The following is a 26026-nucleotide window of genomic DNA, read 5'->3' on the forward strand; positions in this document are numbered from 1 at the left end:
TTATTAGTTTGTCTGTAAGACAGGCGTCGCCGCGGCTGATCCCCTGTCTTCATCTAGTTTGATCCGCAAATTGGACACCAGAGCCCTCAAAACACGCTCTTGAGGACACTTCCCGCCTGTCTTATAGCTTCCCCTTCCAGCCTGATTTTCTCTCGGTTAATGTCGTCTACTCTCAGGGTAAGATAAGTAAGCTTCTCAAGTCTGTTTTGATGGACTCAGTAATGAGAAGCCGAGAGACGAGAGCAAACCTCAGAGTATAGATTATTGAGAGACGCATTACCGGGCTTCCGGGGAAATCAATGATATACTAAAAACAGTTTGAAAAAATAACAACAGAGCTCGCGTGTTCTTAATAATCCCTTTCTTTGACATGAAGCTAAATAGTTTTTATCTTTACTCGCACACTCCAAGCCTGCCTTGTCTATCCTGAAAACGACAGGAGGGAAAAAGTGTTCACTCCATAATTAGGATGTCAAGTCCAGCTTTTGTTTCTGTAATAATGGATATTACATTTTAAAACAGTAGAAGCCGTTGTGTAAATCCTTCGTTATCTGTCAATCAATAGATGGCAAGAGCAGATATTTTTTCTCAGAATTTTTCATTAGAATAATCAGTTTTTCCTAGTCTTTATCGACTAAAGAAGCGTGTATTTTCTGATGCAGAAATCCTGATACAGAAATTTCTGATATCCTTTACAGCTTCAGTACCAATGTCCTTCCTCACAATTAAAAATTAATTGCTCATTTATCTAGACTCATTTTTCTAGTTATTCTATTACAATAAAAACCAAATAAAAGACCAAAACACAAAAACTTTTTTTAAAATTCTGTTAGTGGCCTTTAAACTGATAATGTAAAATGTCTTTAAAGCTAAAAGTTTCAATCACCAACATGTTTAATTACAGTTAAATGTATTAAAATTTTTTTTTGAAAAATATGTTGCTGAAGCCAATGAACGGTTAAGAGTGCAGTAATTCTAATGTAACTGGTGTGAGGATTTGCCAGCAAGATCAGGTAAACCTCTTTGTCTCTTCTAATAAAAAAAGAAGGAATAATTGGTACAAATGGAAATAAGAAAAGTAACGAGAAAGACCCTTGTTGAAAAAATAAATTCCCCAACTGCCGTAGAACATGGCATTGATCCCAACTGAAACTCCTTCCCAGTTTGTTAGAGAGACACCTCGCAGCCAAGACTCGTCAGCGTGTTGTAAGCACAAACCGCGGACTGTAAGAAGAAGGGGCAGTGCAGTAAGTAAGCACACACTGCTCTGTCTTCTTACATAGCGCGAATTGCAATTTTAGGGCTGCAGCAGACCAGGAAGCCAGCACCTGATAAGACAAACCCATCTGGAACACGAAAACCTGTTGGATCCTTCTTTTTTTTTTTTGGTTAAAGAAGATGCTATGATGAGGAAAAGTAGTGTTGGGGATGAGAGACTGCCACAGCAATTTATACTGGTGGCAGTGCTGAGGATGATAGGGAAGATACTTCTTGAACTTGTATGATTGATCACTGACTATTTCGTGAGACAATAGATACACCCACATTCCAACATTTTCTACAATAGGAAGACAAGACAGCTGGACTGTGCAGACGACAAAGCCTCTGACAACTATAAATCACATGGAGTACACATGGCGAACCTCCACTACCTGAAGTCCTGTGCAGCCAGCAACATGCCTTCAAGACGATCCAGAAAGTTTGTAGTCCACCTCACTTTAATTATTTCAGTCTATCAGAGGAGGAGAGTAATGTTATTCACCACAAGAATGATACAATAGAACACTTTGGTGGTATTTAGGAAATGGAGGCACAAACCATTTACCTTGCACAATATACTGATTTAGTAATCACTTTTAAAGCCAATTCTATGTTTTGGTGTAAATGAAACAAAAAAAAAATAAACCCAACAAACAAACAAATAAAAATAACAGGAAAACACAAAGAAAAAGAAAACAAAGCATTCTCAACAAACAGTTTAATTGTGTGTTTTTTTTTTGGCGCGCAAAAGCTGATTTAATTGAAAGGAAACAGCATTCAACAGTCTTTTTACAGAAATGGTTTATTTGATGTCAGAATACGATTTTTACGAAATATAATGCCACACACCTACAACACAAACACACTGAGAAACAAGGAAGAGCAAACACAGAGGATGTCATCGGCTGTGGATTTCTGCTCCTTGATAATTTTTCATCTTACTAAGAAACTCTATGATTTCCTAACATGATGCCAAAGTAACATTCCCAGGGACTTGTCAGCTGACACGGCGCTGAAAGCTGCGAGAGACAATAAGTCACACATGTGAACAAAAATGTTACATTTGCCGATGATTACATGTTACATTTTACATGTTACACCCTCCGATTCGCCGAGAGTTAATACATCTTGGAAAAACACATTCTGGAGCATACACAACACTTTCTGAGTCTGTTACCTATTGTACCTGAGATTCAGGTAAAAGTTTTTTTCTATAAGGTTATTTCAGGTCATTCCCCCTCTTCCCTCAAAAAAGATAAATCATAGACAAGTTTACACATGATGATGATGATGAGTGAGAACTCAAATAAGTCTGTAAGCTATCGTAAGAATATCTGTAGGTTGTAATCATTTGGTGATCGGTGATGACCATTCGCTTGTCATCTACCAATAAAAGTCAAAACCTAGGATACAAAGAAACGCGTTAAAAAGGTAGACTAAATGATTAATTAATACTGCTTTTGTTTGTTGTCTAAGGGTAGCACAGATGTAGAACAAATTATCTCATAAAATCTACAGGGAGAATGATTAGACACCTGATCAACTATACGGAAATTTGCGAAATCAGAATGTACACATATAACAACTGTTTACAAATAAAACATTCTCAACTTTAGGACTGGATGTATTTTTACTTGGATTTTGACCTTTGACATTTTTCCCTTCTCAATTGTCTATACAGGTAAATGTTATGAGGAAATACGTTGAGAGACAAGGGACCTCCAGAACGCATCCTCATGCATGCGACATCAACCTCCCCGAGTATTCATCGCTTGCAGCTGTTTTCCAACTGCAAAATATCTGACGTCACGAGGGTAAAATTTCGTGACCGGTAAGCCATCCTTAGGCCATCATTATTTCTCGCGGGTTTGAACGCAATCGGAACAAACACCTTATATTGCCCCCTGCAAATAGGAGATCGGCAGTTCAGTATGTGGTTCAATTTGTGAAAATCTTTCTCAGAGGGGAGGCGTTTGAAAGATTGCTTGACATCACGAGGGATTTTCTGTTTGTTCTCCAAGAACAGCTGCAAGGGTCAAACTGTCAGCATCTCAGTTCTAGTCCTCAGCAGCAAAAGGTCGTCTTTCCGGACCTCTCATTGTGGCCACCACAGGCGGCGGTTATGTCAGGAAAGCTGTACATTAAGACGAATTTTCTGGAAGATTCATCTTACTGGGAACGTTTGCTTGTTAGCCTTTTCCCTCTCCTCCCATCTCGCTTTCTTCTTGCCAGTCCTTATTCTGGATCAGTGCAGCTCACTTCCAGCGCAAAAACTAGCCAGTCAACTGCAAATTGCTTCCTATTTTGCTGTTATTGTTCGGCTTTTCGTAGCCTCGTTATGGAAGTCACTACGGCATAGCAAGAAATAGCAAGAGCTGGTTCTCGTTCGGATATTCTGTTTGTCCGCTGGACTATCCTTGAAAGCCCATCCTGAATATTTGTTCACTTTTTTTCACAAGACTCTTTACCCGCGTAATTATTTTTACCTCAGACTGGAGATTAATGACAGATTTTTAATTGACAATAGTTTTTAATTATTGACAAAAGACTAACTACTTTGTTTTCGGATCTTTGACACAAGTATTACAAACATTCTCAACTTGGTTTGGATATTTGATATCATAGACAGTGTGTTTGTGTAACAAAGTTTGATATCAGTCCAATTGTATAAAAAAAGAACGATTTACCACATTTCTCACGCTTGCAATCGGACAAACACACACACACACACACACAAAAACACAAATACACTTATGCACGCGTACGAACACATAAATTCAAATAAATTGATAGAGAAAGAGACTGTTAACAGCACATGGATATATCTGACAATCTTCACTACACTATATTTGCTTATTGACTGCATGGTGAAAAGCCAATATCCTAAGATATTCATCGCAGGCAATCCACTTGTAAGACCAGCGATTGCATGTGAGAGACAGCAAGGATGGCGAGCTGCTGAAGAGGAAGCATCATATTACCGGCCTGTACACCTTGTCCAGTGTTGCCTCCGTGCTACGGACAATGTCTGAGTGATTTACACACATTCAGCATGCTTACCAACATAGGTCACCGCATGGTAATTGATGCATTTGACCTTTTCTACCATCTGCTACAGCGATGGAGGTGTTTCGGCCTTTTTCAAGGGAAAGAGGTTTGTTTACGTATACGGCAGACAAAGAGAAAATTTGTTTATTCCTTTACAAATGAATGATTACATATTTGATACATTTTCTCTCATGACCGCGATGAACTGACACTGATCAAAGGTACGCTGCTAGTTGTCTGCCACGTTACCATGGAGACAAACTGGTGTTGGGGTGGGTCACGGAATGGCACCTGTCCTCCGAGACTCCACTGACTCCCTCCGACTAACAGTTGGCGGAGGTCAGTTGGGGGTGAGGCGAGCTCCTCAGTATCATTTTCTGTCAGTTGTTCATAAAATTTACCTTTGCAAAGACAGAAAATGACTAAAAGGAGAAGTTTCAAAAAAGTTTAAGATGAAATATATATTTCCATGAAATATTGGCAGAATCAAAATCACCCAAGTACTTAAAAAAAGGAAACCTCACAGTATCAAAATGGTGATTCATGTAATCTCTGTAAATTCAATAAGGCATTATATATATATAAGCCGATGGACTGATGCTATTTAACAGCAGCAAAGTCGAGAAAGAACACAAAGTCTACTGGTAAACATTTCAAGCTTTAGATGAGTTAGAAAGTATAATGAGAGTAATTTTCTCATTTGGTTGTTTTTGCATTACTTCAGAACTTAGCCGAGCTGATCGAGCGATGCTGTTTTTAGAGATAGAGAAGTAATTGTTAACAATAATTTGTGAATCCTGAACGGAAGCTACTGTCGTCTGGTGCGTCTTGTGCAAGGTTCCAGTAATTTCCTGACACGCGACAAATGAACGCAGTCCCATCTGTCACCAGTAAAGGGTTAACTTGTGTCGAGGTACAGTCTGGCAAGCTCCCAGTATTAACCACAGTTACGCACCTTCACAGGCCTGATGGGGAGATAATTGGCCACCTGATTCGCAGTCCTCTGATGAAAAAGCTGGCCAGAAAAATAAGTCAGAAACTGGGGACGTTGTTAACAGTAAAAAAACATCTCTACCGACAAATAAATTCTTTCAATGATAACTGATTTAGGTGTAGTTTGAACCACATACGTGTTGACCTCTTTGGACAATGGTTCCAAACCAGCAATGGGAAGAGAGTAGAGAAATAAAAACAACTGGGCATCCAATGGTCGTACATGATGAAGTTTAGGACACGAGTACTGTGGAGTTACATCTAGAAAGAAAACAATTCTGTTTCCACAACAAAATTGTTGTAAGCATCGAAGCCACAGATTGATAAACAGTATTTGACACATACATTTCCTGCCTTGAATATTTACTGCAACATTTATAAGTAGAACAATGAGTAGCAGAATCCAAGTTTAGCCCAGGACTTCGTATAGAAATTGTTTCACAAACGTAAGAGTATATGATAATCGTTTACCATTAAAATCAGATGTTGTATTTACGGTCTTTGTTTGTTTTTCTAAATTAATTTACACTGATTTGAAAGTACTGAATAAAGTTGTTTTCGTTAATCGTTAAGAAAGACGAAGAACAACTACGAAACCTGTCCTGTCATTAAAACTTATGATGGTCAGAACAGTTTTGTAAGTTTATCTGTCAATCGTCCTTAGTACCGATATTTCAATGAAATGTCTGGTCTTTAAAAGGTCATTGGCATCATTTTAGCCTTTTCACAGACTTTTGCTACATTGGTGAACAGAAAGGCAAGCCTTTGTGTCTGTGGGTTTAATTTTTAAAGGCTCCACTCCGACGACTGATTTGTTGGTTTGGCGGCCATCTGGGGTCTGGTCCTCTGGCTTCCATTATTCAGTGTTATGAAGAAACAACTCACACCTGGTGAAAACATCTTCACCTGGTGCCTGTGTATGGCAGCTGTCAAAGACCAACAGTGCAATATGCCGAGACCACACAGCTGTAATAAATTAATAATGCTTCACGTGGACGTATAAAAGAAATAAGGAACAGACACAGATACATTAGTTTGGAAGTCTTTATACACACATGACATAACCACTTTCACAAACATGCAGGTGACATTTTTACAGACAGGTGGGCCTGCGGGAAGAGTAGAAACTGCAAAATGACGAAAATGTTTATGAAGATGTTGTTCCCCTATCCCCCAAACCTTTCCATACCCTGTAGCTTCATTCCTCCATCTTTCTATCCCCAGCAACTCATTTCTACACCTTTCCATGCCCCTCCACCTTTTTTAAGCCCCAAAGCCTCAATATTTTATTTCATACCAAGAGCTTTACCATGAATGTGATCTGCATGTATGCTTACAAATATTCCAAACAGAGTTTTGAGAGAAAGCTTGGGATCGTTCTTCACGTGAACAGCATCAGCCAGTTCCTGTACTTTTCACAACAATGTACATAATTTTATTTTATTGGACTGCAACATGTAGAGACAGTCATCTGATGATTAAAGCAATATTTTCACAAACAGTAATCTGAAATGCGAAAAATGTATTTCTTACTTTAAACGAAACAAAACAGCGGTGGGCGTGAGACAACAGCAAAGTCATCAACAATATTTATGTTTGTGTGAAACTGAAAAAATTTAAAAAAAAAGCTTTAGCAATTGGATTTTGTCAGATTAACTTCATCTATAAATCAGATATAAGGATGGAAAAATTGGCTTTTGTCTGATTAGAAAAGACAAAATAAATGTTGTGTATTGCTTCTGGAGCCACTGTTGTTTTTCGAGAGTTTCTAGAATCTTCCAATATGTTGGTGAACAGATGCAGGATAGTTTGATATTTTTTTAGTCTTATGCGGTGTGTCACTGCTGCTTTGTCAATGCAACAATGCAGGACTTCTCTCACAAAATTAAAAGAAACACAAATTCTTGAAATTTGTATGTCAAAAATAATAGACAGCATAAATGCTGAGTGTGTGCGTGTGTCAAGGGAAAGCTTCCCTACCTGGGGGATGGCCAGTTCCTATAAAACTAAGCCTTCACTGCCTAGTTTAAACAAGCAGAAGTTGATTGTGCGTGGCAATATAATGCTCATCTGATATTCTTGCTCTAGTTATTACTGAAATAGTCCAGATGACAACATCTGTAGCAGGATCAACGCCTTCAGGGGAGGGAGGGTCTTAATTCAAGTGTCTACTCCCCAGTCAACTTTGATCTTGTGCACCCATATCCCACCCGTTCCACTTTTATCACGATTAACAAATGGCATAACCGTCTTAACAGGACACTGGGTGAGATGGTCCAGATCCCGCAGCAGCAAGGAGAAGCAGACATATTTGATTAGGACAGCTGGCAGGTACATGAGAGGAAAGGGTCGGAGGTCAGTGAGTTCGGTAGAGCGGTCTACCAGCCTCATTGTTCGTGTTTCAGTTGAGGTCTGCGATAAATACTCCACAGTGGTGAGATTCATCTCGACTTTACAGCCGTCCTACTCCCATTCAGGGAAGACGAGAAAAGAAGGACGGGGTCAGGGTGAGTAAGTAGGTCTTGGAGAAGAAAGAAAGAAGACAAAAAGAAAGAAGAGAGAGAAACCTAGCAGTTTCAAAGGATATGCCAAGGAATGCTAAAACTAGAGAAGATTCCTTTACCATCATTCCTTTCAGACACTTCTAACAAAGAAAAGGAGATCTGACTCATGTCTGACAGAATTCTTCAAGGAGATAAAGGGCTAATTCAGTGGGTACCTAGAATGTCGGACAAAACAGTCTGACATCAGATTCATATGAAGCGGTTCACAAAGCATGGTGATGACCTAATGGAATGGCACATGCATTTATTAAAGTTAATTTTTGGTGAGGAAATAAATGCAACATCTCGGCCAACATGGGGGTGGGGCAGTCAGATGATATGATAAACCATAATAAACTTTACTTGAAGGAGATCCAACAGTGCAGGAGAGAAACACATGTACAAAATATGTAAACGAAGATCGACCAGGAACATCATAATTTTGATATATCTATTTTTTCTTTCCTTTTCATTCGTTACCTACTGGTAAGAAGCGGTAATCTATCTTGCAGACCTGTGACTTTTACACCGAAAGTGTGGTAATACCTGATGGCAAAGAGTTCAGGCCAGGAAAATCTTCTTTCACGAGCTTGGATAGAGGAGGGGGAAGTCCTTTACCTTAGTCCTCCTCATAAACAAGCCACGATTACAGACTTGCTTTGCCATAAACAATGACACACAAAGAAAGGAGTGAGGAACAGTGTTAAAGCATTTACAGCAGATATTCCGCCCCACACATCCACCTAGTCTTTCGCTTGTACGTTTGAGCGACACCTATGTCCTGAAAACAGGACGGGAGAGGAGAGAATTATTGCTGAAGGTGCCAAACAATTATTAAAACCTGGAGAAAAATATTACATTTTTTGCTTGACGAATGGCTAGCAGCATCCTAACTGAAAAACAGAGGATAAGTGGGCTTCTAGTTCTGCAGCTCCTATAGCAGATGGGCGGTAAACAGAGCAGAAGAACAATCTTTGGTGCTAATGTTAGGCTATTATAATATAAAATAACAGAATTGTGCATTTTCCTAAAAGCAATAAAAAAGAAATATTTTGCTCGACCTTGCCCTTCAAAATTGTTTCTGTCAACACAGTAAAGGAGGATTTCATTGTACTGATCACCAAACAACTGAAATAAAATCTCTTTTTTTGGGGGGGGAGAGAGGGTGTGAGTTTTTAGCAATTTAACATCTGCGACTCTCAAGAAAAAAAAAAAAGAAATCTGACCTTGGTACAGAATCATTCGTTTTGTTCTCTATTTCCTCCCCGCCCTCTCTCCCCTGAACTATGAACCCCAGAGGTTAGCGTGCTCGCGTTAAAAAGCCAGCGTGAGTGGGAAGAGGTCGTGGACAAGGTTTTTAGCATCCCGCCGAGATCGCACACGACATTAGCAGGCGGTAGAGTGGATGCTAAGCTTCTCATCTCTGCAGCCGAGAGAGGGCGCTGTAGGTGATCAGCAGCCTCAGCTATCATTGTCCTGAGCATCTCGACTCCTCCGCCTCCTCACGGGCGTCATCAACAGCTGACCTCTGGCACAGGAAGTGTTCCCTAGCCTGTCCTGACGCCCCAAGCTGGACCGAAGTAAGAGAATGTTATTGTCAGCTTATGTGTCACTCAGACCCAACGAAAGGCTTTCAGAAAGTTTCCTGCAAACTAAGGTTGTGTCCTAGCCTGTTGAATCAGTCTAAGGAGGGGATGCCTAAACCTTGTGTGAATGACCTGGACAAAGAGTGAAGAAACTGGGAAGCTTACTACACTAAAAAAAAGAGAAGAAGAATCAACACTATCTTTAGCCTTTCAAGATGGTTGTTTTTACCACAGTATAATTCTGCAGAAACCAAGACCAAGTTCAAGGGATCTTTATTTTCTACTGAGCTCGTCAAGGTTCGGACCCAAAACCTCGCAGATTCCACTTCACTTCAGAGGATTTCTCCTACTATAAAATAAAATAAAATAAAATAAAATAAAATAAAATAAAATAAAATAAAATAAAATAAAATAAAATAAAATAAAATAAAATAAAATAAAATAAAATAAAATAAAATAAAATAAAATAAAATAAAATAAACTATGTGAAAGAAATAAAAATTTAAAATACCAGACATATTTAAAGAACATATTTCTAAATGTGTAAATCCCAAAATTTTTCACAACTGTTCAAGAAAATTATCTTCTTTTTAGCTGAATTAGCCGCTGCTCAAAACAATTTTCCCCTTACAGCTGCAGCTACCACTATGATGCATGAAAAGACCTCTTCAGAGCCAGGACCTAGAGTCAGAAAGGATGTGAGTGCAATATACGAAGAGACTGGTTCTGTCCAGTACTTACAGATATTCTTTCAAACATCCTCCGCACCAGGACCCAGTGGCCCATACATCTTGTCGTTTGGAAAGACCTTTCCGCTGATAAAGCAAAAGGGTTTCATCATTGGCGAGACAAATCAGTTCAGTTAAGACAAATTTCCCCCGTCGAAGCCTCACATCAGTGAATAGCAACACAAATTGTAGCTGAACGTCTCATAAAGGACGCCATTTTTCTTGATTGAAAAGTGCGAGTTATCCACTCTTGCGGATCCAGACTGTGTTGAGAGTTAGTGTTTGAACCTTTCTGACACAACCGACTTGGTCTCCCATGTAGTTGGGTTTGTTTATTCTTTTATCAAACACAGTCTATCAAAACCCAGTCTAGCAACCTGCACCATCTTTACTTCTACGACGTAGATAAAGGACAATCGTTTCTGAGTTTGAGAAACAAAGAGGAAATGGACTTCAAGCATGATGATGGGCAGAAACTATCTGGCAAAGAAAATTTATCATGAGAAGCAGAAGGATAGAAAAAGCAGGATGGACATGAACAATCAGAAACACAGAGACGCGACGCTGGACTGCATTGCTGGACACCACAGCAATTTATGTTTCTTCTTTAGAGCTACTTCCGGTGAAATTCTCTCAAAAATGGCCAATGAAGGCAAAATAAGCGCGACCATTGGTGATGACACCATCAACGATACAAGGGATGAAGACACAGGTACACGGCGAGTTCATCTTGCCATGCCGCGGTCACTTTTCGGGGGTCGGGAATAAAAACACGGACATTTCCAGCAAGCATCAGGGCCGATTGTGGTTTGTTTTACAACGTGGGATGAGAAAGGAAAAGTAATCTTTCATCTCTTGTGGACGGCGTTTCTGATGTGTCATTTATGCTATCTACTAACAAGTGAAAGTACATCAAGCGGAACAAAACTTTAACCATGAAAAATAGACTTTAGGAGCTTATAGGGTAAAACCAACATGCCAACCAGACAGAAAAAAAGAGGAAGAGGAATTTTAAATCAGACTTACGACAGTTGAAATGAACTATTACTGACTCTCTGATTGGTGACTAGAACATGGCGGCAAAAGATTGACTTGGATCGACCAATCTACTCAACACAAGGTCCACAGACGATGAACATACACATGTCACACATTTACATGGATCATCACTAGTATTGTCAAATATGCCAACAAAACAACAAAGAATAACAAATGCAGCAAAAACATTACCGACTCCTGTGGCACGGAGATGGCTACAACACGAACAGTCATTTAGTTTGATGCCTTGAATTACACAGACTGTTACTAGAACAGTTCTGAGAGTTCCTTCTGAAATCTTTCTCCTGAAAGAAGACACTCTCTTTCGAAGAACATGTTGGATTATTATGACTCCGATAATAAGTCGAACTGCAGGATGTCAACAAACGAATCTCACCCTGGCCTGCAATGAAGGACATCAGGTCTGCGTCTCTTCGGTCCGAACGAATATATATCATAATAAATAAACCACACAGAGGCCTACCATAGGCACGAGCTAGACACTCAACTTTCATGTTCTAGCAAACAGTCTATGCAAATGTTTTTGATGAGAATCCCGAAGCGATATAGCTTGTTGACACAGTGAGCCACTTCCGTCCAAAGAGGCTTTGCAGCTCGACAAGGAACAGACTCAGACCTATGTTTGAAGACATATTCTTTTTCCCTGCAGGTTATAGTTTCACCTTTGAGTGAAGGCATTTATTTACGAGTTGTTCGAATTTCAGAAGCAAACTAAACACCTGCCGCTCAGGGACACTTCAAGCAGTATGTTGACAAATGGCGACAGTTTCCACAAGATCCCAAAACATGTTTACTCTTTTGAATGTTTTTTTTTCCCATTGTCAAGCACTTTAAAAACTCAGACTTCAGGCACAGTTATATCAACATGTGGTAGAAGACATACAACCTGTGGCTGCTGTCTTGAAAGTAGAAATGCTATGTTGATAATTTGCGTTTGAACAAAAACACAAACATCGAGAAACACTTTCTATGTGACATGTTGTGTGAAGACTGTCCTCGCCGTGGCCATGTTACAGATGACTGAAGACTGGAATTTATCTCTTGACTGGGTCATCATGTCATTTGATGGTTCTGTTGTATTCATCTTGGTCTTTTTACAGATATTTGAGAAAACAATAAAATGTTGATGCTTTCCTTCTTCCATCTACATTATTAGTCTTCCACTCCTTCAGTTTATGGGACTCGACTGATCATAAAAAAAATCACAAAGTTTCTCTGATTTGGTTGTAGTGTACACATATTTCGCCTCGTTACTATACTATCGTCACATCTCATCGCCTGCTCTCACTTTTTATTCTACTGCACATCCCTGATTGAAGAACTTTCTTTCATAACCTAAACTTACTGACGGCTTTTCTATTCCTTCCGCTCGGCTTCTTGCTGCTTCAATTGTCTGCTTACTTCAGAAGCATCACTTTATAAGATGTCGGAATAGCTCTACTATTGACCACTGGCTGTGAAACGGAAGAGATTTAGAATGCATTGCACCTGAGAAGGACTTGAACTCAAACCCGTTCTGCCATGGTCTGGTTTTCAGTCTGTCGAACGCTAACGAGCTCATAAGACATCCGCCCAGGCAATGGCTGCTCGGCGCAGCATAGGAACTTGCGAAAACTTCTGCGGAAGTTGTCTGAGAGGAAGGCGTAGAGGAAAGGATTGACACAAGAGTTCATGTAGGCCAAGCAGTTGGAAGCCAGTTGCAGGCCAATGTATGGGATTTCGAGAGGGTAGTAGCCTATCTTCTGGATGAGGAAGATCAGCTGGATGGGCAGCCAGCAAACGGCAAAGACCGCGACGATGATGATGACCATCCTCGTGACCCGCCTCTTAGCGCGAATGGACTCCTGGGATTGGTTGCCTCCCGGGGCAAGGCCGTAGAGACGCCGGAGCATCAGACCGTACATGAGACACACGGAGCCAAGTGGGATGACGTAGCCGAACGCGAAGAAGCAGACGTTGAAGAGACGTCCAAGGTACGGGTTCGTGATGTGCGCTACGTTGGTGCAGGTGGAACGGTTCTGGTCGAAGTCCTCGTAGTAGAGAACGTTGAACTCGCTCAGCAACGGGATGTGGCCTAAGATGATGATTGTCCAGGTGACGGCGATGGCCAGCCAGGTGTTGAACTCGTTGCGGATGCTCATGGACCGGATGGCGTGGACCACGGCCAGGTAGCGGTCCAGGGACATCAGCACCAGCGTGTAGACGCTTGCGAAGGCGCACACGTAGATCATGTACTGCACCACCTTGCACCACACGCTCCCGAAGGGCCAGGAGGTGATTGCGAACATGACAGCCGTGAAGGGAACACAGCAGACGATGAAGAGCAGGTCGGCCACGGCCAGCGCCAGGATGAGGATGTTGGTGGTGTTGCGCATGTTCTTGTCGCTGGCCACCACCACGATGACGAGCAGGTTGCCCAGAAGTCCAAGCAGGAAGATGAGACCGAAGAGACTGGGAACGATGATCTTCACCAGTTTCTCAACCTCCACCATACCGTTTGAGCCATGATGCGTGGCGTTGACACACAGACCTTCCAGAGCCGGAGAACAGTTGGCGGGGGCGCCATGTGACAACTCGCTGTCCGCCATAGCAGGAAGTGACGATGCGGATTAAAAATAATTATTTTAAAGCTACGCATACATACATATACACATACACGACAACTTGCATCCACACAAACCAATGTGGCCCTGACGAGATCACAACCGTGGTCTGCAAATGTCCGTCCTCTGGTGCTGACACCAGCACTTTAAATGACTGAGAAGTCTGCGCCTCCCGCTGGGAGGGAGGGGAGGGTAGCCTTGCTCCTCGGAGTTTTGAAAGCGCAGTTTATCACGTGTACCTTGTCCTCACACCTCCTCCGTCTCAGAAATACTTGGTCATGGCCGCGCCTGAGTCTGGAACACACCGCATTAGCATTAGACCACAGTGTCCCTGCAAAACATAACGAATGAAGCTTATGCGTGTAGCTTACAGAATGCTGACGGTCACATGACAGTGAGTGAACGATACAGAGTGAACGAACGAGAGAAGAGAGAGAGAGAGTTGTGATTGAATGAAAGCTGGACGTGGGAGGGATGTTGTGAAAGAGAGAATATAATGGATTTGGAATCCCACAGAATCACGTCTCATAACTCTGTATAATAACAGTCAGGACACGGCAGCATTCCATCTGGCCGTTAGGGGGCGCCCCTCTCCACTGCTACGACTTCGTTATTTCCTGCTTCACAGAACTGGCGCCGGAACGTGTTTACGCTCGCGCCGAGATGTTGGCGCGAGGCACGAGCCAGTAATTACAGGTTGGAAGCAGAAGTCACGGTTATCAAAGATAAAACCGTTATTTTTGCATTACCTTTTGTTTTTGTTTCGGTTCATTAACTAGCTCTCCAGATCAAAGAAAATACCAATAGGAGCCAGAGATAAGCTTAGGTTATCTGCCCTTGCAGGTGGTAAACTGTTTCGCTTAACCTCCATTTTTAAATAGAGTTTTGCTGTAAAACAACTGCTACTCTTCGAAAACAAAAATGCTTTATAAAAATCGTATTTATGGATTCATCTGTGATTTGACTTTCTTCATTCCTGCATTTATCGAGGGACTATAATGCTACTCTGGCAAAATAACTGAAGATTTGGAAAATGTTTTTTTTTCCTTTCTCCTTTCTGTACTCGTTGCTTCATTTGTGTTGAGTCGACTACGCGTGTGGACCTTAAAGGTCTAGTGAGAACAATATCTTTCAGGTGAGTACAAGACACTGTTTTCCTAAGTTTATATAAATAGTCTACCATGTACATAAAGATTGAACAGGGCAGTGATTAGGTTGTCAAAGTTCAGACCATAATTATGTTAATTAGGCACATCTACTTACAAACGTGACCTCCTGAATGTTAACATCCTGCTGTGTATGGTCATGTTTGTAGGTGTGTATATCGAGAACAAAAAGTTGAATTACGGACCCAGATTCGCGTGAAAATTGGATCTTGGTCTGGACTTTACGGATCTGTGCACCCAGACTAGAATTTAAAATAGAAAATGAGAGCCGAGGACATAATGGTGAGAGGGGAGGATCTTTACCTACCCATTTGTACATTGTACATACCTACTCCTCACAAATGATGACGTGGATTTTGTTAACTTATTCTGGTGTTTCCCGTGGGTGAAATTAAGAGATTCGGTTCAAAACATGGTAAAAAATATTTTTTACTTCGTAGTGGGCATGTGGGGAAAATCTTAGGTTTCTTTGGGTTCCGCAGTGGCATTGTTTGTGGAATGCAAAATTATCTTGTGAGTAAACATTTATGTATTTCTTGTAGTGCAGAGTTAAGTAACTTAACTTTCTAACAAAACTAAAAATAGTGCAGCCAAGAGTGTTTAATTACCAGTCTGGTTGCACCAATTCATGCTTCATATACACATAATCTAGTCAGTGGTTGGCATACAATGACAATGTAATAAATGTTTGACATGTATGTTGTAATCAGATGACTAGCATACATATGGTAGCCTAATGAATCATTGACATGCACACGATAACTTGATGAGTGTTTGACAAACAGATGTGTAATCGCATTTTACAGACTCGAAGTTTTGGTTAATGTGTTTCTAGCTGTTTGTCTGTCTACCTGCCTGTTCACATTCCCCAACACTGTCAATCTTTTAACTATCAGGTCAGAATTTTAAAGCGTTATGCGTTGTTTTGAGTAACTCTCATCAGCATAATTAGATAACACTTCAATCAGATGCCATGTACTTCAGTAAACCTGAAAACTCGCCAAAACATACTGCTTTCTGTACCCCAGTAGATATATTTTATTAGACATCATTTATTATCTTCTTAGATATCCGTCTGATGTCTTTCATCGCAGATCACCAAGGAGTCCTTTGTCAGATACTCTAAAGTTAAAAAATATATATTATTCCAAAGCCTTTCAATAGGCATAATTCTTCAAATCTAGTTCATTTCATTGTAAAAAAAATTCTATGATTTCTTCATTCTTAATTAGCCTCTCATTTTTATTTCTGTCTTCTTTCAGCAGTTATCTGACTTGTTTCTTGCATCCCTCTGTCCGAATCGTTTTTGTATCTTTTTATGTGATCCTGTGGTTTAACCTATCATGAACTCTTCTTTTTATTATTTTTAAATTGTTCCTTTTTTAAGTCCACGTGTCTGATCCACACTACATTTGCATACCACTCACTGAGAGATTTCGCAGCTCAACACGGCCTGGCCAATCACCAGTGTCTGTGGGAGGAGAGTTTAGTCCAGATGCCAAGAGGAAATCTTGATGAACAACTGACCTTTACAGACTTTATTTCCAGTGATGCTAAAAAAACTGCTAGGTGCTCAAGGTGCAGTTTGTAATTCCATTGCGAAAGAGAAGAATATGAATAGCCTCATGATTAGTTTTATTCTGACGCATTGAAATGACAATTTTTATAATACTTGAGGAATTGCAGCTGACCAGCAGCTGGACTTGCAAATATTAAAAAACCTTTGCTCAAGAGCTATCTACTGTTTGAGGACAAGAACTGAAGAGAGCTTCAAACGAGGAGCAAATTCTTTAAAACCTTACCTAGCTTGTGTTTTATTTCTTCTTTGATTTTACAGTTGAAATAGTGACCAATGGCGACTGATACTGAATGAATTACTAAACAACTGAATAAAAGGTTTTCGAGATGCTTAGGTCTTACTTTTTCTATCACCTTTTGTCTTTAGCTAAGTATTGTTAATACTTTGTTTATTACTTAATAGATTCTTAAAATAACAGGAAACAAGTACTTGTTATGTAACGTGTTCACATGCCAGTCCCTCTAGAACCTTCGCACACATTACAAAATATTTGACTATGGCTATTTTACTCAACTGCCAAATGTTTGCTTCAGGAACAGACAGACAGGCAGGCAGGCAGACAGACCGACAGGTAGATAGACAGGCATGCAACTCCATCCATTGATAATTGTTGTGCAAAGGTTGAACATTTCTAAATCCTTGGAAGCTGTTTTCCTACATGATTCAATGTCGCCACGCACACTGTCCACTTCACATTCTACCCAGACGTAAACGAACCATTAAAGGGCTCAAATAATAATAATAATAGTTAATGTCAATTGTGAGAGACACTTAAGTTATATAAAATCATGACCAAGCTTGCTGTCCGTCTGTCAATCTGCTAAGAACTCCAGGTATGGTAATTTGAGTCTGGGCGTGTATCGTATGTTTTTTAAAAAAACAAACAAACAAACAAACAAAAAACAAAACAAAAAAACAACAAGAAAAAACAAAAACAAAACAAAACAAACAAACAAACAAACAAAAAAAAAAACAGCCGTTATTACACACATGTTCTTGTTTTCCGTCTCTTAGTAAAGTCAAAGCTTTACATCTCGAGACAGCTGAATCCTATCAAATTGCAACATTTGTGAGGATAAGCAAACCTAAACCTGTCTACTCTTTAGATGTCGGAAAAGTTTAATGTCTGATTATAGACAGTATGTAAGATAAGTAGATGGGATGGTAGGTAACTAGAGACTAACAGGTCGATAAAGACAGAAACAGACTGATTACATTACTTACAGACTGATTACAAACAAGGATTCGAAAAAACATTCTCATATATATATATGTGTGTGTATTTGCGAAGCAGAGACCATCATAAACATGAAATACCCAAGCCTCAATTGTCTCATAACTCATAACAGTCAGCATACGGGAGGCATTCAATCCAGTCGTTAGAGGGCGCCCCTCTCAAATTACCGCCGAAGAGATAAGTATCGACAGTTGCCAGCATTCAACATTGACTGCCAAAATGGCGGCGGCTAAGTCAGAACACGCACGCTACAGCAACACGCACTGCCTCGGCTCATCCGGGTAACTAACCACCCGCCCCTCCTGTCGTCGAGACCATCTGTCTGTGTGTCCCACTCATCCTGGCTGCACAGCAATGCGCGTGAGAACTAAAACAAGTTGTACAGAGTAAGACTAGACTTCTGTGTTTTAATGTAAATGTCCAATACCTTGCTCAGGAAAACTCAACCACAACAATTCTCGCTTACATCTTCCGCGCTCTGCTCATCGATCTCCACATCTAATCCGACGATAAATGTGTGAGGATACAACGAGGTGGTCAGACAGTAACTAACTGAAATTCTGAACGCGCGCACTTCTTGAGGAATAGACAACAATGATGATGACGATGATGATGATTGATGATGATGCTGCTGATGCTGCTGCTGCTGATGATGATGTCGCAACCTAATTTTTTTTTTTGTGTTTTACACTATTACCGCTGCAGCCTAGCCCTGATCGAAATCGTTTTAGATAATTATCTATATCCAAAGTACATACACGAATTTTTTGTATCAGTTGTCTCTGCATAAATAAGGTCGTCTTTCACATTGCACGCGAGAAGCTAAAAACAACTTACGAAAAATTGGACTTTGAGAAGCACGAATTTAAATGAGTTTTCTGAATTTTATCTGGGAAGAATGAAAGAATTGATAATCATGAAAAATAAAAACCATCTGTGGTCAAAATGTGTTTCTGTAAATGAGTGAAAAGCGAGGTTTTGGTTTATAAATTACCTGGTTCCTGTTTTTGATTGAGAGCGTGTGTTGGGGAAAGGGGTCAACCCTCAGACATTGTTTGCGGTTCGGGATAAATGTGTACTCTTTGACTCTTTCTCGCTGTATCTGATGTTAGTACGCTCGTAATCCATGCGACGAGAACTCGGGGTGATGCAACACAGGAACTTCTGGAAACTTCGCCTGAAATTTTCCGACAAGAAGGCGTAAAGGAATGGGTTGACACAGGAGTTCATGTAGGCCAAGCAGTTGGAGGCCACCTGAAGGCCAAAGAACTCCATGCTGGTGGGGTAGTTGCCGAACCTCTGTATGACGAAGATAATCTGTATGGGCAGCCAGCACAGAGCAAACATGATGACAACAATGATGACCATCCGTGTGACTCGCTTCTTGGCGCGGATGGACTCCTGGGATTGGTTGCCACCTGGGACGACGCCGTAAAGTAGTCGCTTCAGCATCAGTCCGTACATGAGGCACACGGCACTCAACGGAATGACATAGCCAAAAGCAAAGAAGCTTCCATAAAAGATCTTGGCCAAGGTTATGTTGTCGAGATGGGCCACGTTGGTACAGAAAGTGCGGTTCTGGTCTAAGTGCTGGTAGTGGTGGATGTCGTACTCCACCAACAGCGGGATGTGGCCCAAGAAGATGACCGTCCAGGTGACGGCGATGGCCAGCCAGGTGTTGAACTCGTTGCGGATGCTCATGGACCGGATGGCGTGGACCACGGCCAGGTAGCGGTCCAACGACATCAGCACCAGCGTGTAGACACTGGCGTAGGCACACACGTAGATCATGTACTGCACCACCTTGCACATGATGCTGCCGAACGGCCAGACTGGCATGGAGAACATGGCAGCCGTAAAGGGCACGCACAGGAGGATGAAGAGCAGGTCGGCCACGGCCAGTGACAGGATGAGGATGTTGGTGGTGTTTCGCATGTGCTTGTCCGAAACGATCACCACGATGACGAGCAGGTTGCCCAGCAGCCCGAGCAGGACGATGACCCCGAAAATGACAGGCACGATGATGCTTTTGAGGCGCTCGAACTCCAGGTAGGAGTCGACCACCGTGATATTGGAGCAGTCGTCGATCAGAGAACAGTTAGCCACGCTGTTCAGCGGGGTGGTAGTGGGCGTGTCGATGACTGCTATCTCCACCTTTTCCTCTTGAACACTACCCGCCATTTTGTTGTTATCAGTCGATATCAATCGCCAGAGTTTTGTGACTAGGTTGTCTGAAATGTTTCAATCCAGGCTTAGGTTTAAAATCAGAAAACCGTGTTTACACACACTAAACCAAGCAATCTATCATGGCATTTCTCAACACCTTTGTCAACGGCCGAAAATAAGCCGGAAGAGAATTTAACTGTAAATCGACTTGACCCTCAAATTTTCCCATAACACAGGTAAGCACTTTGGTCCTGATTCATTTCATTGCATTTATTCACATAACTCAAAAAACAATTCGTAGTCGATTGCGGGGTGATATTCTACGAAAAAATATTTCTTTATATTTTCAGCCAGCCAGCGTTTTGACACTTGATTTGCAAGTGACGAGGTTCCGTAGTAATTTATCAGTTCGATCCCACAATTCCACAGTCCTGAAACATACAGAAAAAAGCGCATTTAGCTTTTTTTGTAATATAATTTGACATTTATACATGAACATGATCGAACTTTGGCGTTAAAAGTTAATATTAAAAGCGAATATTACAGAAAAAGTGTTATTTCAAGTTTATCTGAGTCAGAAATAGAAGGAAGGGGTAGAAGGAGAGAAGAGCATTAGATCGTCTCAGCCGCGAAAGGTTATCACACATGAATGGCAAATGCATTTTTTTCTGTTAGGCTGAACCATCGAGGCAAGTCATCTCTAATGGAAAAGCAGCAGTAAAACTAAACATTAAACTCCAAAAATTATTGCCCTGTGATAGATGCACAAAAAGAGTCTGGGGAAAATAAGTCTCAAATTCAAACACTCAGTCCTTTATGATGGCGACCTTACATGCTTTATCTCTCTCCCTCTAGCTTCATCTTTCTTCTTATAAAACCGTAAAGGAGAGACTCAAAAGGCATGACTGGATTAAATAGGATAAATAATACACCCACAAAGAACATGTCTAGGGGGAAGCAGAGTGCTGAGAGACCGGATGTAATCGATGCAGTGATGTCCCCTTTGCATATCTCACACCACCAACAGAACTCCCAGAATGCATCTCAAAGGGGTTGATGCTTGATTCTTTTGACGGACTCAATGGTCAAACAAGACTTGCAGCAAAGAATAAAAAAAAGAGAAAAAAAGAAGAGAATAACTCTTACCACCTATACGTCTTCTATCGGAAACAGACCATTCGATGAAGCAGCAAAACTCTAGCTCCAGGGACTCTTCCACTCCGTCCCACACCCACAAGTCAATGCAACACAGACGTAAACATATTAGGCGAACGGAAAGGCGCAGAAAATTATATTAATGCGGCGCGATCTTGGCTGGGTGCAAGACGATGACGAGGACAGGAAGAGAGCGCCCTCTGCATCGATCCAGACCCAGAGGAAAGGAAAGAAAAGCCTTTTACTTCATTGGACACGCAAGGTAGCTGCTCAACCAGTTTTCCAACCAGGCATCCAGCGGTCCCTACCTCACATCCTCCACCCGTATTAACTGCTCAAGTTGAATTTGTCCTGTTGAGCTGTAATGTGTGTAGTGTGGACAGTGTGGACCACGGAGAGGCAGGGTTGTATGAGAGTTGATATGTGAAACCGGCCATTGCTTTCTAGCTACCTGTTGGGTCTGTCATGACATTAAATAACTTGTTGTCTGCGTGGTCTGAGTCAATCTGGCTGTCACTATGCTACATAAATTCCGTTTGGGGCTAAGGTAAATTAGGCAGAGATTGCATGACCAGAAACAATTCTGGAATACATTTTATTTAATCTGAAACCTCTGATTCCTGTTTTGCAAAATTTTTAGGTGTATTTTTTTTTTTTTTTGCGCAGACGTGTTCTTATTTGACTCAACTTTATAGCGGTATATATATATATTTTCATAAGATAAACAAAAGTTACACAACATTCCCTCAGCATACTAGCAAACCAAAGCAACATAACTGACAACACCATTAATACTGAAAGCGAAAGAGGAAATAGTCGCGAAGATGCACATACACATGTAGGACAAGGAGAGACAACTTGTGCGGGTTACAGCCGCTGAAGCAGTTTATTGCTGGAATACAAGATGGACGCCAGGCGAAAAGGAGGTGGAGGTGCACAGCGTGTTAGTCCGTGTACAAGCAAGCAAAAAGCGAACAACGACAGATTGTCAGTGTCCAAAGAATGGAGCTTATGAACCCAAATAATATGGCATTGAAACAATTTCTTACCAGATTAGGGACTCTGGACAATTCTATCCAATCAGGTAGAATCGGGCTGCTCCGGCGAGGAGTCTGAATCCCGGAGCTGATTGGAAGGGAGCCTGACGAACAAAATTGGTTCCTCGAGAGCTGCCGTGAAAAGCAAACGATTTACGGCCTCTTTTTTCTTCTGGTGATGAGTGCTCATTTGCACTTCCATGTAAAGCGGGGTAAAAACACTTTCATACACGCTACCCGTCTTGGCAGATGGTCCACACACTTCGCACTTTGATGCAAAAGAAAGCAAGCAAGTGGTGCACGAGCTAAAAGACAAACAGGACTGTTTTCTGTTTGCAGCAAAGCAAAACGAAAGACTAATCCACAATAAGAAGGTTACAATCACAATGTTGATCTTCTAAACATCTTCTAGGACATTTTGGATTTTCTACTGCAAGGCTTTGGACATTGTTCTGTCTTCAAACAGTTAAAAGAAAATTAAAAAGGCTTTAAGGACATTAAAGAATGCCGAGCTTTTAGTTAAAAATGTGAGCTTTTGATCTTGAGAAATGTATGTTGGTAACTTAAAAATGCTTTCAAAGTAGCTGAGACCATCAAAGTATTTTTTAAGTGTGATCAGAGCTGTGTTGAAATCGAGCACACAGCTAACATCTCTTTAGTACCCACAATGCTTCTCTTTGTATATTTGAGGAATAAAGGAGGCATTAGGAAGCTTTGAATATCACAGACAACGATTTTTAGTCCAATCAGTCTTTGATGAACATATGCAGACAGCGTTGTGGATGTAGTAGAACTTGAGAACGCTTGAAGGGACGATTGAAGCCAGGGAACATAAAAGTATGGCTGGAAGCGGTCAGACTTCAAACCGAACACAAGAAAATGAGGACCGCGAATCAAGATTTTTAGAAAAACAAAGTAGTTTCTTGCAGATTGACAACGGGTACAAACTCAACTTACTGGTAAAAAGATACGAAACTAGGAGAAGGTGATGATTTTGTATAAATCTCGTATATAACTTCCTCACTCTGCTTATCTTTTTATACCTCTTTCTCTCTTTATTTTTCTGTATACTTTCTGGTCCAAGCGCGTGAAAGACATTGCAGGAAAAACTCACACGCACACGACTCGATCAACAGGCTAAGGGAGAATATTTTTTGACAATGATTGCATCCGAGACAATCTTTCACGCGAGAATTTTGCTATGAAATGAAATAATGTACATGTGGTTGAACCTCTACTCTTTCGAAATTATGTGACATTATTGGGTTTTTACACAAAAGGTGTTCATTGTGTGCCAAAGCACCTGCAAGTCCATTTCCTGCATATTAGAAGCTGGAAACGACTCTGGGAGGAGCACGTCACTGGCAGAAAAAGATTTGAAAACCACAAGTTCTCGCTTGCACGAAACCCTTTAACGAGGTCTACACAATTTGTCTCGCGAGACTGCCGTGGGGTTGGGGTGGACAACAGAGGGAATTACAATAGTTGTGGCAAACACGCACACGCAGGTGCTCATTCACACACACACACACACACACACGAACACACACACTAACACACACACACACACACACACACACACACACGCACACATGCACTCACGCACGCACGCACGAACACTCGCGCGCGCCATCATTGCAGAACCTTTGGATTGTGTGGTAAGTTAGTTAGCTCGAGTGAACTTCATTGTAAACTTCTACAAAGCAGTCTCTCCTCTGTTTTGCGTGTTCATGGACGAACGACGGAGGATAATTTCCTCTCAGCATAGAATTACTACGGAAATAGCAAAAGATAAGACAGGTCTTGTGATGTTCGTTTCAAGAATGTAAAAAAGATTATTGAAGAAGAACGGGTAAAGGCTTTTTCCCCCAAGAACACACACACTACATGAAGAATTTGCTAAAAGACAAATAAAAAAGAGATAGAGAGGGATATACAGGGTAAGAGAGAGAGAGAGAATGTTTCTGTTTTTAGAAAGCAAAGTAAAATCGCTGAGGTTTGACGAATATTTTGCGAAAACCTCGACTGGTTAGTCATGAAAGAGAGACATGCTGGAGGAAGAAGCGCTGGCAACATGCCTTGGATGAATGTGGGTATGCCACCCTTGCCAGCAATGCCAGGTACGCAGGCTGGCAGACTCACGTTCCAGGGATCCACTAGATGCTACTAATGCCAACCACGTAGGCGGGCTGTCTTCTGTTCCAAGTACATCAGACCAACAGCTAGCAGACGACACAGTCACTGCTGTCTTTGGATCCAGAGGCTAAGTCCATCTCTTCACCAAGCCACGGCAAGTGCATGGATAGGGTTCACATCTCGTGATAGAATATTCTTTTATTTTTCTTCCTCTTCTTCCTTCTTTAATTCTTCCTCTACGTTATATGTCTTCAATAATTAAAAACAATTATCCTCGGAGAAAGAAGTTGTTTTATTTTTTTACCAAACTTTTCAAACTAGGATCGGTAACCTATAGCTAACTCTAAGCTGTCACGCAGATCACACTGTACGCTCGATTAGACGGAACAAAAAGAAGGTCCCGGCATTGACGAATGGCTGGCTCGAGCAAAGAAGTCGAGTGCAAACCAAAACTAGAAAAAGGCAGGCGCCAGGGGAGACTCCCAGGCTGTTCACTGGATGCAGAATGAAAGGAGCAGGGTATTGACCACCAGTTACGCACAATCAGACCGAGGCGCATTGGCCCCAGTGATCAATTTACAAAACACATTACAAGAACGGATGGATTTTTTTCTTCTGGAACACTCTAGGAAAGAGAACGATCCATCTACGGTAACGAAGTCACTGCTGTAGTCTGCTGCTTGTCCTGTCAGTCGGGAAACAAAGCCGTCAGCCTGCGGTCCTGTGGACATGTTGTCCTCTCCAGCGCAACGGAGAGTGTGTTGGGCGCGACCATTCAGCTTTGTGAAGAGATTGCATTAATTTGCACCGATGTCAGCAGCATTAGCTACATTTTTTTCCATTTCTTGTGGAAATATCTATGGACAATAATGCTTTTCGACCGACTCACTTGACGAAACACGTATTGCTAGTTAGATGGATGGTATTTGAGACACGTGTCATTATCGCGAAATGTGAGAAAGGTTAAGAAGTGCTTTGCGCAATGAACGCCGGGAATGATGCACAGGTAGACAGCCACCGCTAGGCTCTTCCTGGATGCTTGAGCACGTGACCACTGCTTGCGTCAGCTGTCCAGAAAAAATCTGTACACATTTTTACACCACCTCCCGATATATCTCATGTGTGGGTGTCAGCAGCCTGTTTCATTTTATTTTTGTCCCGTGAAGGAAGTAAATAAAGATTCTCGCTTGTCTGAAAATGTGTCTGACCTCCTCTGTCACGTGACTTATCCGATTATCACAGTTTTATGTGTGTCCCCGTGACGTCTGTTCGCTGGTTGCAGCAGGCACGTGTCATAATTACCTGTCTGGTTGCTTTAAGTTGACAAACCGCGGCGAGGGTTTAAGCTTCCATAAGATGAAATCGAGACTTTGGTGTCTTTGAGTTCAGAGTTGCTCCTCGAAAGGTCATTGCCTCCGGCAGTTTTTGGCTTGTCCTGGCAAGTTCTTGTGGGCTCTTATCTGATCGGTTGTCTAAAATAAAGCTCGTGAGCGAAACTTCACAGGAAGCACTTTTGTTTTATTTGTGGCGCACCTGTGTGCAGATGAATAGTCGCGAGAAATCGATGCCGGGTGTGCCAAAGTAGATTAGCGTGTCGCATTTTGCGCAGAAGTAATTGTGATTTGGGGATGTCCTTGCAAGCCGAGTCCCTCCTACGTAAGCTGCTTATGTGCTGCGCGTCACATTATGGTTGTGAGCCTCGCTCTGGCAGCAGGCGCCCTGTGAACAGA

At 41.5% G+C, this 26026-nt stretch overlaps 1 protein-coding gene across 1 annotated transcript in view; it reads right to left on the reverse strand.

The window, feature by feature from the left end:
• Nucleotides 1-1989: 1989 nt before the first annotated feature.
• LOC112560996 overlaps nucleotides 1990-26026 on the reverse strand; it is a 69000-nt gene continuing 44963 nt past the window's right edge. The window contains exons 2-4 of the mRNA XM_025233110.1: nucleotides 18849-20399; nucleotides 14093-14151; nucleotides 1990-13826 (exon numbers count right to left, since the gene is read on the reverse strand). Of these exons, the coding sequence (XP_025088895.1) occupies nucleotides 12723-13826; nucleotides 14093-14151; nucleotides 18849-19983 (2298 nt within the window). The 5' untranslated portion in view covers nucleotides 19984-20399 and the 3' untranslated portion in view covers nucleotides 1990-12722. The remainder of the gene's footprint in view (nucleotides 13827-14092; nucleotides 14152-18848; nucleotides 20400-26026) is intronic.

This window comes from Pomacea canaliculata, linkage group LG1 (assembly GCF_003073045.1).
Source record: "Pomacea canaliculata isolate SZHN2017 linkage group LG1, ASM307304v1, whole genome shotgun sequence".
In the NCBI taxonomy this organism is placed as follows: domain Eukaryota; kingdom Metazoa; phylum Mollusca; class Gastropoda; order Architaenioglossa; family Ampullariidae; genus Pomacea; species Pomacea canaliculata.